Raw genomic sequence first — 18,367 nt, forward strand, 5'->3', positions numbered from 1 at the left:
TTTGTTTTTTTTTCTTTTCGCCTCCAGCGACATTAAAAGGCACAAAGCCTCCAGTTCAGCTGCAGGAAAAGCTGCACAAGAAAAAGCAAGCTGCGGCTTCTTTAAGACATCCGAGCAAAACAACTGCCCTACGGAGGAGGAGGAGGAGGAGGAGGAGGAGGAGGGAGTGGAGGGAGGTTTGGCTGGATGACCGAATGGCAGCTTTTACGCAGAGGGTTGTCTCACCTGCTGAAACGCACTTCACCATTCAGCACAAACACAACCATCTTTCGCTCTCACCTCCAATTAATCCGCGCGTCTGCGAGGTCGGCGCTGTGTTTTCGCCTCTTCGGCTTTGTTTTGTTTCGTCTGCTGCTTTATTTTCACGCAACGAGCTGAGGAACCCCCAGCATGCCCTCTGCGTGCGGATCGTCGCTGGCAGAGTGAGGGGAACAAAGCGCACCAAAGCTCTCCAGAGAACTGACTTCACCCTCCAAAAACACGGATTTTCGTCTGTGAGTACTCAGGATAACCTCCCTGCTTCCTCCTCTCGCTGTCAGGCTGCAGCTTGTGTAGAGAAACCGAGCCAGAACGCGCCGTTAAAGATGGATACGCGTTTTCTCAGCCCGATGGAAAGGCTTTTAATTTAGGGAACACCCGATCCTGCTGCTGGACGAAAATGATGGAAAGATTTTGGAAAGATCTGCTGGACACGTTGGTGATGGTTTGCTGGGAGTAGAAGAGGCCTGCGTCGATGCTTGACTACAACAAATCTGCAGCACACACACAAACATTTCATCTCCCGAGGCGTCAGCTGTTACACGACAGAAATAATCCAAGAATTATCAGAATAAACTGAGCGGAGCGTCAGAGGCAGACACTATGGAGCACACCGGGATCGAGGAGGTGAACCAGACGCACCAGCAGCAGCATGAACCCATCAGCTTCGGCATCGACCAGATCCTCAACAGCTCGGACCAGTCCAGCGGCTGCATGCTGCCCAACCGGACCGGCGACCCGGATTACGCGCTGGCCCCCAATGTCTACAGCAACGGCTACAACAGCGTCTACAACCCGGCCTGCTCCATGGCGGCGGCGGCAGGTCTGGCGGGCTCTTACAACGTCAACATGAACATGAACGTTAGTATGAACATGAACGTTAACGTAAACTCTGGCGGCGCAGGTGGAGTGATCCGGGTACCGGCACACAGACCCATGCCGCCTCCGCCAGCTGCTGCTGCGCCGCATCCGCCCCCTGCGACGCATCCGCCGGGCATTGGACCCGGCATCGCCTCGGTGCCTGGGATGGGAATGGGGAACGCGGCGAACTTCACGTTTCCGTGGATGGAGAGCAGTAGGAGGTTTGCCAAGGACAGACTAACAGGTAACTCGAGTTTTTGGTCATTCTGCAACACCTGTGATCCATTTTACGCACACATGACCCCAAAAATGACCTCAGAATCAGAGCTAATACTCCTTCATGTTCCTTTCGAGGCCTTTTTCTGAATTTTCTAAAGTTGAGCTCAAATTCAGGCCCGAGGTGTGTGTGAGTGTGTGAGTGTGTGTTCCAAATATCTCCCGTAGAGTGCATGTGATTTCATCTTTAGGTTGTAAGACGTGAAGAACCAAACGCGCTCAGAGTTTTTTATGCTGCTGGAAGGGCAGTCTGACAAACGAGAGCAGAAATTGGCACAGACATGCTGATGAATCAGTATTGGGCCATCACTCTCCATTTACAGCGGATGACGGATAACGACGTTCCCTTTCTTTTTCATGAGGATGAATGGTTTTTTTTTTCTTCCCCTTTCTCCTGCGAGCCAATTGAGAAAACAGGAAGATGAGTGCTAATAGTGATAAAATATGGCAGGCTCAAATCTGGCATAAGAGTGCGTAATGGTACAGCGCACTTTGTTACTGTATTGTTATAAAATCTCTGTGCGTAACGACTGTGCTGGTTACGCACAGGCCTGAACAATTGATCTTATATTACATTACTTCAACATTAATCTTAAAACTTAGACTTTTAACCCTCAAACGACCTTTATTAATTGAGTTTAGCATCGAGTTATGGAGCCTAGATTTGGGTTTTCTCTGCCTTTTATTTAACTGCGTTAATTTTCTTTTCTGGAGAGAATAAAACACCCCATTGTTTATTTTTTACGCACAGGTGAAACTTTAAAAAATGCCAAATTGTTGAAATAATATAACGAGGATTCTACTGTTATTATTTTACTCTTAATAGATATTTATTGATGTTTATTTTTTCTTCACTATTATAAAATCAAAACAACGTATGAACATTTAACTTAATTAACTCAAATAAAGGCAGAAAATGAAACATATATATTTTTTTAAACCAAGTTTCGTCAAAATACGCGTGTGCACAACTTTTACGCAGCATTTCAATCACCTTATTTTTTCTTCTGCTCTTTCCAGTAAAAAATAAAATAAAATAAAACTGTTTAAGAATCTAAAAGACATGAAAAACTTTTACAATCAAACTTTTTCATCCTTTGCAGGAGCAAAAAACGCACAGTAATGCGCCATTTTTATTTAAAAGGTGTTATTTTCTCTCAGACAATATGTTGGATTGATTAATCAAAGTTAAATAAAATAATCTGAGATCATTTCAGCTGAAAATCAGGCGTAAATTGTGCAGACAGAGGCCTGCTGCTTCGGCCTGATCGTGTCTGTGTTTGTTGTTGAGGGGGTGTTTCCTCTGCTCCTTTCTCATGACCTCATCGTTATGAAGATGAAAATGAAGAACATCATGGATTGGCGCCCTCCCTCCACCTCTCCACGCATTAAAAATTCACTCTTCGCTTCTTTCCATGCTGATGAATTATTAAATACTAGGGGACGATATGTCAGCTGCAAACAGATCCAGTGTAAATAGGCTTATCAATTCTCCTCATAGTCACCGAGGGCCTCTCGTTTAATTTCTCTCTGCTTTGTGTCGCTGTAATTATTTCGCAGCTTATATCTTTCCACTGTATTGATCAGGCCGAGATCAGCTACAGCAGCACACACACACTCACACTCACAGGATACACACACTGTAACACACACACACACACAGCCGCATTTAGCCTGCTCTGTTTCCTATAAAAGGCCGTAAATCAAATGGACTATCATCTCTCCTGATGGACACAGCAGCTTTGTAAACGCTCCTCTCTGTCTCCTGTTTTTCTCCCCGCGCTTCGTGATGAAACCGGAGCAGAAAAACCGCCTCGTACGGCTCCAAACATTTCCTGCCAAAGGCTCCAGAGCTCCCGAGCTCCGGCTGTGGCCGTGGGAGGAGAGTTTATTTTGCAGGGATGAAAACGAAACCTGTTCATACTTTTTTTTTTCTGTTTGCGCAACACACTTCTGTCATTTGTCATCCTGGCAAAAACCCTCATGGCGTAAATTTCACAAAATAAATCACGGAGAGTTTGATCAGACTGACGCCAGGGATTAAAGTGGAGGATGCTCAAAATCCACATCTTGAAACAAAACCTGTTTATTTGCTGGAGGGCTTACGCTGATCACCAGTTTATAGCCAATAAAAGAGTTCAATTTTTTTATTATTACTTTCTTATTTTTTTTCCTTCAAGAATTATTATCATTATTATTATTATTTTTATTATAATTATTATTATTGTTATTATGATTATGTCACGATAATTAAAGGAAGTTACATTTAAGCAACACAAGCGCTATTTTTCAGGGCTTTTATTTTGAAATTTCAGATAAAAAGAGGTATTTTTTTTCTGCTCTCAAAGCTAAAAAGTGCCCAACATTTAATGTTTGTGGTGAAACTCAACCAAATTAAATATTTGAAATTAAATGACCAAAATCCAAATTCTGACCCAGTTTATGTCATTGTTTCCTTTTTTTATTATTTTATTTTAATTAATTTTATTTTTATTTCATTTATTTTATTTTATTTCAATTTAATTTTTTTTAATTTTGTTGTATTTTATTTCATTTTATTTATTTATTTATTTATTTTCTATTATTTTATTTTATTTCCCTTGTCCTGTTCAGCATCCCGACAACAGAATTATGGTCTGGCTGCCGTATTGTGCAGAACACAATTGCTTTTCCAAAGGGAGCCGTTATTTTTATTTATTTTGTGTAAAGAAATATAAAGTGTTTTTTTTTCTTTATATATAAATTTAAATTAAAAAAAATATTTGAAGGATTTAGATGTGCCGAGGTGCTCTGTCAATATTTCCTAGGTCTAAAGTTGTATCATTTTTTATTTGGTCACATAAACTACGAGTCTTAAAAGTAGTTTAAACTCAATCATAATAATAATAATAATAATAATAATAATAATAATGATAATAATAATAATAATAATAATAATAATAATAATAATAATAATAATAATAATAATAATATAATAATAATAATATTGCAGCAGAGCTTTACTCCGGCCCGTGGATCTCTCCGTCAAGTCACGTAGCACCGATAAAACCCATAATTAAAGCATCTCTCTGTGTGTTTCTCTCAGCCTCGCTTTAATGGCACACACAGCAGAAACCTCGCGCTTTTATTTGCGTCTTGCACGCGCCCCTGTCCTCGTGCCCCTGTCCTCGTGCCTCCACGCCGCTCTCCTTCTGACACAAGCCAGAAGTGTGTCTCTGCGTTTTGTCCCGTATAGTGTAATAAATAGCAATATATGTTCATGTTATATTTCAATATCCCCTTTAGAATCCTTCACGGCTGTATTTATTAGATTGTGCAGAGGTAATATCCGCAGAGGGGAAGGGAGGCGCTGTCACACACAAGTGTTATTAAGTAGAGCTGCTTTTATTATGGGAAACACATCCTCCACGGTAGCATTTTATTTTTTCATGTGCTTATGCTAAATTGTATTACCCAGGCTGCACATTTAGTACTCTGGCTCATTTTGTTTTTCATTTGAGGAAGGGGCAGAGGAAGTCACAGCATTCTGCTACATGGACTTAGCTTTTTCTTTCTTTGTTTACAGATTTAGCATCTTCATCAACAGTCATTTTATTCTCTATGATGTTCAGTGGAATTGAGTTTTCCTCCTGACTTTACCAGAATGAAGAGATTTTAATCGTACGTTTAGGTTTTAAAGGGGAAAAATGTGCTTCTTCTGTTTTCTCTCTGTGTGCACAGCGATGAAATCATGAGTGACAGTGATGCTGAAATAAAAAGAGGAGGAAATATCAAACGTTGTTTTTTAAAATTACACAATCTCGGTGTAGACCCTTAACTCAGAATTAAAACAAGACGGTGTCAACATCAGGGAGTAATAAAGACATTTGAGCCCTGAATGGTAATAATTTGGGCGTAATTACTGATTTCTTTCATTAGGCTGGTTCAGGTGCTCAGAGAAAGTCCATTATTTGAAAATGAGCAACTCTGAAACGTGCTTTTATTGTCATGCAAACTCAAAAATTACATTTCTCATCCCGTGTTTTCTCCTTGCTGTTATTGCATTCCTCTGAAAGCAGATCTGCTTCCTCTTCAGACTGAGATTCTTTGTCCAAACATGAAACCAGACTGCTGCAGTACCCAGAAATCACTGCATCGCGTGTTTCTCGGCGCTCTCCCTGCAGTTGTCGGTGTCCAAACGCTCCTGCTGCATGCTGTGCTCCTCTTGTGTTGCCTTTGAACGTGCTCGTATGCGCCTGGTCCATTAGTTAGCCTCGCAGATGGCCTGAAATAGCCGCCTAATGCGGTATTAGTTAGCCAGACCTGCTGCTGGGAGCAACAACAGGCCTGTTTGGCTCTTTGCATGTGACCCAAATAAGCTGCATCTCTTTTTTTGGCTGCGAGAGGCCAAAAAGGGCAAATCACTGCGTTTAAACCTGGGAAAAACGTGGAAGAATCAAATGAGAGAGGTTTAAGCGTGTGATAAGTCCATTGTAATCTCACTTCTGAGAGCTGCAGAGGTGCTGCTGTCTTCAGAGGACACTTCAGAGAAATATCACAAACATCATGGGGATTTTGTCACCATAAACTCGTGATTAAATACCATGGATGCCTGTCTGAGTCCCAGAAGGAATATTAGTGAGATACAATTACCATTTATGCTACTACTGAGCATCAGAGCTACACATAATGTGAAACCTGATGATAATATTAAAGGCATATTACTCTGGGAGATTAAAAATAATAATGAGAGGACGCCAAAGAAAGCACGTCACCATGCATGCAGCTTAAAACACAATAAAGGAGCGCTGAGTTCTTCTTAACCCTGCTTTAATTCACACTCACAGGTGATGTTTCACTTCATGTGAGCTCATCACAGCTCCTCAGCTTTGTTTTACAAATCATCTGCTGGTGTACGCCTCAATTTGCCACTCGTGTTCAGCACCATCAGGGGACGTCTGCGGCTCCCTGGGAACGACTGTCGAGCGCGTAATCGCTTCATGTTCCATTTTCCATCCAAATTGTCATCGTCTGTGCTGCAAATGAATTTCCAGAAACTCTGTGAGCAGCAGCAGGAGCAGCAGCAGCAGCAGCAGCAGCGCAGCCCCTCCAGGGACACCTATGCAGATGTTTTCATATTCATTTTGGCTTCTGGTGAGCTTTTCCTGACAAAACAACAACAAATAAACATCCTGTAAGACAGGAGGCTGAACAGCTTGTTTGGGAGGAGTGGCACATGGATTTGGATCCTTTTTTTTTTTTTAACTCCCTGTTGTTGATTTCTATTCTGCCTCAAAATGAGAATGTAGCAGGGGAGTGGATCCATGGCCAGGAACGATCTCATTGCAATTATTGATCTCCTGTTTACCCACGGCTGACAAAATAGACAGGATTCATAGATATTTTATGATGCAGAGGATGGGTGGTTATTAATACCCAGATACAGTGATACGGGCAGTAAGAGGAACACAGTGTTTGCTCATACCTTCACATTTTAAAGACACAGTTAAAACACATGCAGTATTTATATATACAACTCATGGAAGCACAATCATTGAGGTCAGCATCAGAAGTTCATAGATTTGTGTGATTTAGCAAGTCACATGCGTCAAGTTTGAGATTTTTTAATCAGAAATGCCTGATGTTCTATTTTTTTTTTGGTCTGGCTAAGGTTTTCAAATAATAATGTCTGAAAAAAAAAACACTGACTGGAAAACACTTGATGTAACTATTGTTGACATTTTTGCCCAACCGTGGATGTTATTAATTTATTTTATTTTATTTTTAATTTATTATTTTATTTATGTATTTAAATATTTTTCCAATCATTTTTTTATTATTATTATTTTACTTAGTAATTTAAATATATTTATTACTTTTATTTATCATTTTATTTATTAACTTAAATATGATTTAATTATTTATTTAAATGTATTTATTTATTTATCTATTTATGATTTTATTTTATTTTATTTTATGTATTTAAATTTATTTTTTCATTTATTTTAAATTTTGTTGGCTAAACATGACAAAAAACCCTGAAATTTTCAGAAGAATTATCAGGTATTATATGGAAGGCTTTTTGGGCCAAAATTCTCACATTTGAGTATTTCAGTTCTAACGTCAAATGTTGATAAATATTGCCAGGGTCCTTGAAATAAAACTCTAAGTTTTGAAGTGGGAGCTATCTGCAACAAAATTAAATATTGTGTCGCCTAAAGTGACTTCAAAACTGCAACAAATTCATTGAGTACTGCTAAGATAGAAAACAAATGCACAAAACAGGAGTTTAACAAAAGTGATAGCTTCACTAAAAACTGTTTACCAGCAGAAAGTTTAAAAAAAGTCTTAGTTTTCTTTTTGGAAATATTTATTATTTATTAATATTTTTTATTTATTTATTTTTTATGCTTACAGATCATTGCTAGGATAAAACTGCATCCAATTTTGTTGAATATGTGTGTTACACTGTGGAAAAACTAGACTAAATCAAAATAGATAAACACCAAATTTTATTCAAATCTAGCGCCCCAGTATTTAACTTTAACTTAACCCAAACTGCTGCTTTTTGGTCAGTGCAACATCTCGTGTAAAAACTTGTGTGAATAGTATTTGTATTCATAGCTCTTTGTATTCATTTCCAATACATTATATTTATATATTTAAACCACCTTCAGTTTTATACATTGTTTGTCTGGTAACACCCAGGAAGCCATGCAACAAAATTTCAATTTTAACAGTTAACGCTTAAATAATTCAGGTCCAAAAGCAAACATCATCAAAAAAAATTTAAAGTAGGATTTTTAATGAGAAATGTCTGGGTTTGTACGGAGGGCTTTTAGTGCCATAATTCAACGCTGCTCATTGACTCTGTTCAGACTATATATAAAATCTTCTTGTAACAGTTGTGATTGGCTCTTCTCCTGTCTTCATATGTAATGTAATAAGGCTAAAGTCTGGCCCTGCTCTTTGTTATCGTGAAGCGGTATAAATAAAGACTGATCGACTGTTTGCCGGTATCACTGCTTAAAGTGCGTTTCTTCTTTATCCGTGGTTATAGGATTATGCTCTGACCCTCTCATTGACTCTGTCTGATCCTTCGTGGCCACCGTGAGCTCATTCATCTCTCTAACCATCCTCATCACTCTAAATGGCAGATATCTCATTCTGAACCTAAACCTTTCCAAATGCTAACTTTAGCCTCTGCAGTAAATAATGTTAAAGCAGACTCTGCTCATCATTCAGGCCTCCTTCATGTGATTAGCTGCTATGCGTCGGCGCCTGCACAGCGCTGGCTGCTGCTGTGCTCCAGATGTGGGACCTCAATGTGTCTCCCTTTCCTTTAGGGGAGCAGGCAGAGGAGAGCCGAGCAGGAGAGGCCACAGGGGGGCCGGGGGCCGCCGGGTCCCTCTGCCCTCTCCCCAAGGGAGACATCGGCAGGGTCCCTGTCTGGAGCACTGTGGAGACGTTAGCTAAATGCTATTACCCCGAGCTTGCTCACCTGCGAGACAGCAATGGCCTCCTCGCAGACTATCCCTTCCCAAAGGGGGCTTGCCCAGGTGAGTGACCCCTCCCCCTCCAAATAACCCCCCCTTTGTGACCCCATGTGTTTTCAGCTGCTTTACTGATGCTTAATGAGGAGTTTGTCTTGCTGCAGCTTCCAAGCAACACACTTGTTTTTAATAACATCCCTGTTTTCTGGATTTGCCTGGACATCCTTTCTGCATGAATCAGTCTGCTGTTTGATTCTCAAAATCTGGCAGGGGAATAACAGCCGTAATTACATTTATCTCCTTCAACTGGCAGCTTCTGGGCCTTTTCTTAGACTCCCCCAACACACAGGCCTTTTCCAGAGTAAAGACAAAATGGACAATAATTCTATCTAACTGAGGACTGGGAAACTAAATTATGTTTGTAACATGAGCAAACAAACAAAAGCTCCAGGGAAATAAGTTTAGACTTTAGGAGAACAGATCGTGGAAAGGAAAGTCACACAGAAACCTCCATTACTGACAGTAATCTTATTTCTGATGGACTATTCTCTGAGTTTCTGTTTCTGTTTCTGATCCCAGCAGCCCTCTCACCTTTCTCCGTGACCCGCCGCATCGGACACCCGTACCAGAACCGGACGCCGCCCAAGAGGAAAAAGCCTCGCACCTCCTTCAGCCGGGTGCAGATCTGTGAGCTGGAGAAACGCTTCCACCGGCAGAAGTACCTGGCGTCGGCGGAGCGCGCCACCTTGGCAAAGGCTCTGAAGATGACGGACGCACAAGTCAAGACCTGGTTTCAGAACAGACGGACAAAATGGCGGTAAGACGGCGGGGAGCTTCCTTCACTGTGAGGGCTGTTAGACGTGGGTTTAAAGGAGGGAACAGGAAAGCTGAAGTGTCATAACTCGCTTTTTTACTGCCAGACTGAGCCGTGGTGCTCCAAGAGGCTTCTTCCTCAGAGGACTCAGGATCAACATTTCCTTGCTCCATAAATTTACCGATCTGAGATTCTTTATCTTGGTTTGAAAACGCTTTAAAAGGCTTCAAAACAAGCAAAGTGTCTCACAGGTGGAGCATTTGGAGACGTCGTATCAACACAACACCTATTCTGCTTAGCTGAGCTGCCAATCGAGGCCGCTTCACTTGACCAAGCACAATTACTCGCTGGCGTCCTGAAAGGCCTTTTAGAAAGCTGCTGTCCAAAGCAATACTGAAACACTCACAGGAGGACGCACTGCCAGCACACACACACACACACACACACACACACACACTCACACACACACACACACACACACACACACACACACACACACATTCACTTCATTGTAACTGTTGTTTATAGCCATTTGGAAGTAAATGAGTAGGAAATCAAATTATGAAGCCCTGCCCCTACTTAAAGGGACAGGACGCATATTTCAAAAGCATATTATAGACAGCTAATGACCTCTTAGTGTTTTAATGTTTAAGGCTTACTGGGAGGATTTTTCAGCTTAACACACACGGAAAACACTCACTAATGCTTGTTTCTTAGTGCTGATTATTTTTATTGGCTTCCTGTCTTAAAGGAAAAAAAAGAAATTATTTTGTATCTAGTTCAGGGTTGTAACATTGATTAATAAACATTTAAAGGGTATGATTTTTCAAATTTGAAGACTCAGTGCCAATTAATTTGAAAGTAATGTAAAAAAAAACTGGATGACAGAAAATATAAAATGTAATTTTAAACACTTTACAAGCACATATTAAAACTTACAATTACATTATTTTTTCATAATAAATTACCCTTTTCTTTCTTTGATGAAATATGTCAATTAAAAAGTCAAATTAAATCTCAGGGAGCATGATTTCAATGACAAAAAATAGGACAATTTTTTTATAATACAGTAAATAAAATAAAATAAAATAAATACATAGATAATAAATAAATAAATAATATTAATATTTTTAAACACTATTTTTTTTAAATGAAACTGTAAAAAAGGACAAGAATATTCTAAAATACTGTAAAAAATATAAAAATTTATTAAAAAGAACTAGAATTTTTCATTACACTGTTAAAAAGAAAAAAAAATATAATACTAGATTTATAAAAATGGACAATAATTTTTTTAAAACTGTAAAAAATATAATAATACTAATACTACTAATAATAGTAATAATAATAATAAAATATTGAAAAAGGACAATAATTTTTTATAATACTACAAAAAAAATTGATAGTAATAATAAGAGATTTATAACTGTTTTGAGACTATTTTTTAGGACAAGATTTTTTTTTTATAATACTGTAAAAAAGTAATAAAGTAATAATGATTAATATTAAAACAGATTTTAAATAGTCAAGTTTTTTTTATAATACTGTTAAAAAATAATAATTATAATACTTGATTTTTAAAAAAGGACAAGAATATTTTATAATACTGTAAAAAAACTAATAACAAAAAGTAATAATAATTATAATAATACTAGTTTTAAAAAAAGGACAAGATTTTTTATTATACTGCAAAAAATAGAATAATAATAATAGATTTTTGACTGTTTTGAGACTATTATTTTGAGTTATTAAATAAATAAAAACAAAACAAAAAAATCATGAAACTGCTGTTCAGAAAGCCACCATTTTCGTGGCATGACCTATATTTTTTGTATTTTTAATGTATTGGACCACATTCAGCAGCAGTTTAAGCAGAGATAGAAGCTCAAAATGGATTAACACACATTGAACACGAGCAAACTGAATCTTAGACTCTTGTCACAAGCATTTAGGGAATTGGCGCCACCGTTTCTTCCTGATTTCCTCGTTTTGCAGAGATTCATACCGTCTCCCTGCAGTGTGCACCTGATAGGATGAGCATGAGGGATGTCTTTGCGTGACGACTACGCTAGTAACAAGAGGATGATCAAATCAACAGCCCGGCGAATCGGATTATGATAATGCTGTTAACAATAATGTGTGGCTAATGGATGGAGCTTGGTGTGTATGAAAGAGTGTTTCAGAGGTGTGTTTCCGCCTGTGCGCTCCACCTGCCATTTGTATGTTGCTGGTTTTGACAGCGTTGGCCTCGTAATGGTTTGTGTTATTAGTGACGCCGCTATCAGGGATAATGAGGTCTGTGTGAAACAAACGTAAGGGAGGGAACAGCTCATTAGACAAAAACAGTCAGGTTTACTGACGGTGACATTCTGACTGATTTGTAAATCTTGAATCTTTACCACATTTAATGTATTTTTATTCTCACGTCTTGTTTTGACCTTTAATTCTGCAGACTTTGCATACGCTCACGTTCAGATGGGTTATTGGTGCATTAATGTGATGAAAGCAGATATTAACTCTACTTTAATCGCTCCATAACATACACAATTGGTCTGATTTGATGCAATTCAGAAAAATACAAAGGGACAGTTATATTGTCCTTTTCTCTGGATATCTTCAAACAAAGGCATCCCATTAGACACTGCGTAATTTAAGATAAACTGTCATCCAAAACAAGACAAAACCAGTGTTTTCGTCTGTTTTCTGTTTAAACAGAAACAATCTTTAAGGGATGGATGGAAAATCCCAACATAATGCAGAGAGATTAAGGCTTTGTTCACATGTAGCCAGGTATTTTCAGAAACGAATATCCCCCTTCTTTTGTTTGAGGCATTTCAAACCCATAGGTGTCACTGTTTTTCAGTTGCACAACCAGTGATGTACCCGGCTACGTGTGGACATGGCCTAAACCTTTCTCTGTAATCCTTGTCACTGGCCCTGATGATTTTTTAGTCTGAAGCTTGAAGATCAAGCACAGGTGATTAAAGACGTAAAACAGAAGTGGTAAATTACACAAAGGCCTGGGTTTTATTTAGGAATGCACCGACCCTGATCCTGGTATCAGGCATTAGCCGACCCAGCTCCTCAAAGCTGGACCGGGTATCGTTGGGAAAGGGCTCTCTGCCACTAGATTTGACATGTTTCCTCTGATGCACTTTCTTTGTTTTAAGTATAAAATCTCACAATTGAATAGTCATTTCTTTAAGTTTTTAACCAAAAATCCTGATAAGCATTTAAATATTTTATAGTTAGGAAAGATATAGCACACGTCACCCTGCTGTTAACCTTTCCATTCAAATTCAAAGCTCTTCTTCTGATTTACAAAACATTGACAAGAATGGCTCCTGCCTACCTGGGGTCCCTCATCCAGGTCTACACTCCTTCTGGTCCTCTACGTTCTGCTTGTAAAAGACGCCTGGTGCTCCCAGCCCAGCGCGGCTCCAAATCTCTAGCCAGACTCTTCTCCTCTGTTGTTGCCAAATGGTGAATGAATTGCCAAACTCTATACAACCCACAGAGTCCCTTTCTACTTTAGAGATGTCTGAAGACTCATCTGTTCAGGGAACACCTAGGCCCCTAATCTTTGTCCTCAGGGGGAGAATGAGGCCTGAACCACACATATATGGATATATTCCTAAACGCACATTTTTCTGTCCAATTGGGCCTCTTAACTACACGAACACGGTGATTTCACCCACATAAACGGAGATTTTGTAAAATGGATAAAAAAAGTGAAGAAATAAAAAAATATCCGGTTGAGTGGATCCATGTAGTGGTGTTAAATGGAGCTGGTGTTGACGCGATGATGTCAAGCGCCTAGCAACAAGTCACTGTAGCAACGGTTGCCAACGACAAGAACGATGGCCAACATTTACCACGCTATTTCTGTGTTCTTTGCACTGTTTGCACTCATTACAGCTCTACAAATGAATGTAATGTTGCATCGAAGCCACTCCACACATTTAATCGAATGTTACACAAAGTAACAAGTCCACCTCATCGTCCGTCCACACAAACGACTCAATTTTATTTGTTTTCTTTGCCATCTTTTTACTCCATCTACTCAAAACATCCGTGTTGACTGCTTCTTTTTCCTGTGTTTGACTGCGCATGCTCATAACGTTCTTCTTCTATGGTTTTCATATTTTGCTAACCTGCCACTTATCGGCCAGACATGGCATTGCAGGCTTCAGAGGCAATCATTCTCAGTTTGGCCTCTTTGTATGGACAGAGATATTTCTGTGGTGTGGATGGAGATTTTTTTTTTAAACGAGGACAAAGATATCCGATCAAAAAAATATCCATATACGTGTGGTTCAGGCCTGAGTCAGAAGGTCTCAGACCCAGATCTTAGGGAATTTTCAGCACTAACTCGCTAACTTGCTTGTGTTGTACGTCGTTTTGTACAAAAGCATCTGCTAAATTAAACTGTAGAGCTGTAAATATCAACTTCAGGAATTCCATATACTCAGTTTTTTTTTCCTTTCACCCAAATACTACCAGTCTTATCCCACAGTAGGGCATGCAGGTTATTATTTAACACCAGTATTAGATCAGTACCGGTATCAGACGATTCCCAAAGCTCAGGTATCAGTCTCTGTTAGCCCATTGTCCTACTTTACATCCATTTGACCCCTTACCTAAACTGATTGCTGCAGCCAGGTGAAGCAAAACACACCTTTAAATACCAGAAAGATCACCAAAATTCTGTTTCAGAGTGGTATTTTATTGGGGGTGTTGCTTTTCTGTGGAAATCATTTCATTAATCACCTTTATAAGAAAATGCAGACATCATTTAGCAGCTTTTAGCTTCTCCAAATAAAGCTTTTTCTAATCGTGCACTTCACACTAGTTGCGTTCAATCAAAAAAAATGTGCAATACATTTTTAGAGATTGGAAAATGAGGATGTTATTGTGATTTTGAGCAGCAGACATCTTGATTTTAATGTCATAGTTGTATTGTTAAGAAGCACTGCACTTCAAAGCTGTGATGTGCAACATTAGTGGGTTTTCTGCACATTAAACTCTTCATAAAACAAACATCATTCAGGTTTTTTTTATCTCCCCCTCTGTCCTCCTTTTGTCTCCTCCTTCCACCCAGGAGACAGACTGCAGAGGAGAGGGAGGCGGAGAGGCAGCAGGCCAACCGGCTGATGCTGCAGCTCCAGCAGGAAGCCTTCCAGAAGACGTTGAGCCAGCCGCTGCAGCCGGACCCGCTCTGCCTGCACAACTCCTCCCTGTACGCCCTGCAGAACCTGCAGCCCTGGGCGGACGACAATAAGGTGACCTCCGTCACCTCCCTGGCATCTGTAGTTTGAGTGTGTGTGAGTGTGTGTGTGTTTGTGTGTGTAGATGAGAAAGGGAGAGACAGAGGGAGGGGATACAAGTTTGTGTCTGACGTTCAAAAACGCAGCATCATTGTGGGATTGTCGTAGATTCAGAATGATGGATGGACTCAGTGATCGTTACCAGCAGCCAAGACCGACACATCAGTGTGTGCGGACTTCACAGCTCAGGAGCCGCACTGACATTTCTGTTTGTCACATTTAAACACGTCCACAACTGTTATCTTGAATATCTGAAGTATGTTGAGTCATTTTCCTGCCTCACACCACGTTTCCGCTTTCCCTTCAGCTGACGGTCTAAAAGAGAGGAAGGCACTTTACCCATAAGTGCCAGGAAACAAACGGACACCTCTGTACATGCCCAACTACCAAGACTGTGCCCCCCCCTCTTTGTGCCTCTGGAGCCCCCCCACGAGGCAGCAGAGACTCTCTGCCACTAACGGCAAAAAAAGACCTCCTGTTTTTCGCTTTTGACTTTGTACAATGTAGTAAAAATGCATGTTTCAACCCTTTTCTGTGTGCACTGGGATGAACCGCTGAGGTCAGCTGCCGTGGAGGTGGACTGCGGTGTTGAAGCGGTAGAGGATTGGTGGATCTCCTGATGATGAATTCCTCATTATGTTCGATTTAAAGGTGTTTTATATTAAATGATATTGTGACTTTTTGAAAAAGATGACAAAGCTCTCTGTTTTCCTTGCCTCTCCTCGTCTCGTCGGGCTCTTTCTCGTCTGCTCTCCTCGTTGTTTGTCACCATTATGAAAACAATGCAATAATACTTTATGATTTTAGCCGGGATAGTTAGCCTCTTGGGATTGGGCTATGATTACACATTAAAGTTTCAAACCACCCAAAGGTAAGATACCATCAAAGTGTAGCACAAAGACAGGCCAATACCTTTTTTATCCATAAAAACTGATGACTACAGCTCCCAGGTGTGACAGTGAGGGAGGGCGTTGCCGAAAAAACAGCGAGTGTGCTCGGCAGAGGCCTCCCTGGATAAATAAAGGTTTGGAGACTGATGCCAACTCAAATTACGAGGAGAGTACAAGTTGTGCCTCTGCCAAGTGAACATTTGAACTGTGGTCTGGCTTTTATGTTTCTGTTTTTCTTTTATTCCAGTGATTTTATTGAAACATCGAGGAGTGGGCGCTTCTCTGGTTTTCAGACGGATTTCTGTGAGCAGACGGAGGACAGAGAGTCTCCCTGAAACCAGACGCTGCAGGGGAAGTGTTAGTGAATACAACAAGGAGCTGAGATGATCAGGGTTTCTTTTAGAGTAAAAGAACAAAACAGACATTTGATCCGTTTACGGCTTAATTAAACCGACCACAGTCACTCTACCTTCATTTTTCTCTTTCACGGCTCATTTTTTTTTTGCCTCCAACCAAATCAGATCTTGGTACTGTTAGACGTACGTCCTGCCAAATAGTTTTAGCATTTTTGTTGTTTATGTTTTTATTTTTGGTTGCAGCATAGAGGCTGTTTCTAAAAAAGGAAATTAACAAAAAACGCAGACTCGGTCATGATGAAAAGACAAACAAAAAGACAAAAAAAAAGCTGAAAAAAGATTTTTGCTTTTCTTTTCTTGGAGAATATGGCTAAAATTAATGAGTTATAAAATCATAATAATTGCTTAAAAATATGGACATAATGAAATTTTAGGTTAAATTTTGTTTATTTATATATATATAGCCATAATTTTAAAAAATAAAAGAAAATAAAAAAATAAAAGCTTATAATTATGTGATTGTTACAAAATATATATAAAATAAAATAATAATTTGAAAAAAAAGAGAAACAAATTGAACCTTTGAAATAACAATTTGATATAAGGAAAAAATATCTAAGAATCAAAAGATAAAAAGTAATATTATGGAGATAAAACTTATTAAAATTAGGTTTGAAAAAAGGGGTTAGAGGTCAAAATAATGAGATAAAAATGAACAATTTTGAGTGAAAGTCAAAGATATGATATTAAAGAAGTGATTTTGCGCTAAATGTCGTTATAAGACAAAAATCATATGAATTAAAATAAGTTATCGTTCTGATCTATACACTAATAACTGAGATAAATATTCATAATAATGAAAAAGTCATAATAATATAATAAAGAAGTCATTTTGTGAGATTAAAGTATTAATATTAAGTTAAAGTCATAATAAAAATATTTTAAAAAATCACAAAAATGAGGCAAAAAAGTCTTTATGATTTCAAAGCAATAAGTTGTAGATAAAAGGGCATACCTGTGAAATAAAAAAAGTCATAATAATGGGATTAAAGTTATTTTTTTGATATACAAACTCAAAATTATCAGATTAAACATTACAGTAACGGGAAAGAAAGTCATAAGTATATTGGGGATAAAAAGTTGACATCTGATCTGACAGTAAGTCTGACACTAGGGCCATAGTATCTTTAGTTTCAGGCAAATCCTACGATTTCTAAAACTATAAATAATAAAAATAAGAATCATAGTTTTGAGATAAAAGTCAGTATTTTTACTTTTGGTACCATCATTTTGTCTGTTTATCCTAAATTCTGACATTTTATTACATTTATCACATTTTTTAATAAGTTGGACCAACTTTCTCAAAGTTATGATCCACTTTCTCGTCTTTTGTCCTAGATAACTTAATCCCTTAATTCCTTAATTTTATTCACTGGTTTAAATTTGCTCTGATAACAAAATTTGTTGTAACATTTTGCCCCTCCCTGTGCTGTCAGGATTCAATTATTGATCACGTTCTGTATCTGTTTAGCTAAAAGAAGGGACTCTGCAGCTCTTGCTGTTCTGTCTTCTGTCTCTGAGGTGTAGTTGATGCATGGTTGGTGAAGTTGATGGATGTTTGACAGGAAGAAGGAGGAGTTCGCTGAAAGTCTCAGACACAGGGAGCTGCAGGGGATGTTACCGACGAGGACGCAGGGACTAACCTGAGTGTGTGACTGTGTTTGTTCAAGCCAGCGTACGCTGCAGAGCGCGGCTTGCTCGCTGCATCCTGTAGGAGCTGCAGGTAAGGAGAAGTAAGTATGTCTGTACACACACAGAAATCTGTTGTTTGTTTTGGCTTATATCCCATTAGGCTGATGAGATACCAATATAAACAGAGGAGGGTTGGTGTGATGGTTGTTTTAAACCAGCTGTTTTAAATGTTTAAGTTTCTATAAATCAGGTTAAGTTGTGTCTCTCAAAAGCTGAATTCCTTGATTAACAAACCATTCGCCGCCTTCGTCTCTGCTCATTATTTGTGAAGGAGAATTCATGATTTACAGTCAAAGCTTCCTCACTTTCAGTTGATCAGTTAACACCCATGGCAGGCATGGAAACCTCCAACAAACAACAA

General features: G+C 39.0%; 1 protein-coding gene across 5 annotated transcripts; it reads left to right on the plus strand.

Moving 5' to 3' along the window:
• The first annotated feature begins 189 nt into the window (after positions 1–189).
• tlx2 (T cell leukemia homeobox 2) lies at positions 190–15,674 on the plus strand. Of its 5 annotated transcripts, XM_074674259.1 has the most exons (6): positions 190–1,081; positions 1,163–1,363; positions 8,721–8,933; positions 9,447–9,684; positions 14,783–14,963; positions 15,316–15,673. In XM_074674259.1, the coding sequence occupies exons 1-6, from the start codon at positions 862–864 to the stop codon at positions 15,325–15,327; spliced, it is 1,065 nt and encodes a 354-aa protein (XP_074530360.1). In that variant the 5' UTR covers positions 190–861; the 3' UTR covers positions 15,328–15,673. The 5 variants fall into 5 exon arrangements, with proteins under 5 accessions (XP_074530360.1, XP_074530358.1, XP_074530359.1 ...); XM_074674257.1 differs by having other exon boundaries at positions 190–1,363; positions 15,316–15,674; XM_074674258.1 differs by having other exon boundaries at positions 190–1,363; positions 9,450–9,684; positions 15,316–15,674.
• Positions 15,675–18,367: the final 2,693 nt, after the last annotated feature.

This window comes from Halichoeres trimaculatus, unplaced genomic scaffold (assembly GCF_033239565.1).
Source record: "Halichoeres trimaculatus isolate MK-OKI-2021-1 unplaced genomic scaffold, fHalTri1.1 fHalTri1_scaffold_7, whole genome shotgun sequence".
In the NCBI taxonomy this organism is placed as follows: Eukaryota; Metazoa; Chordata; class Actinopteri; order Labriformes; family Labridae; genus Halichoeres; species Halichoeres trimaculatus.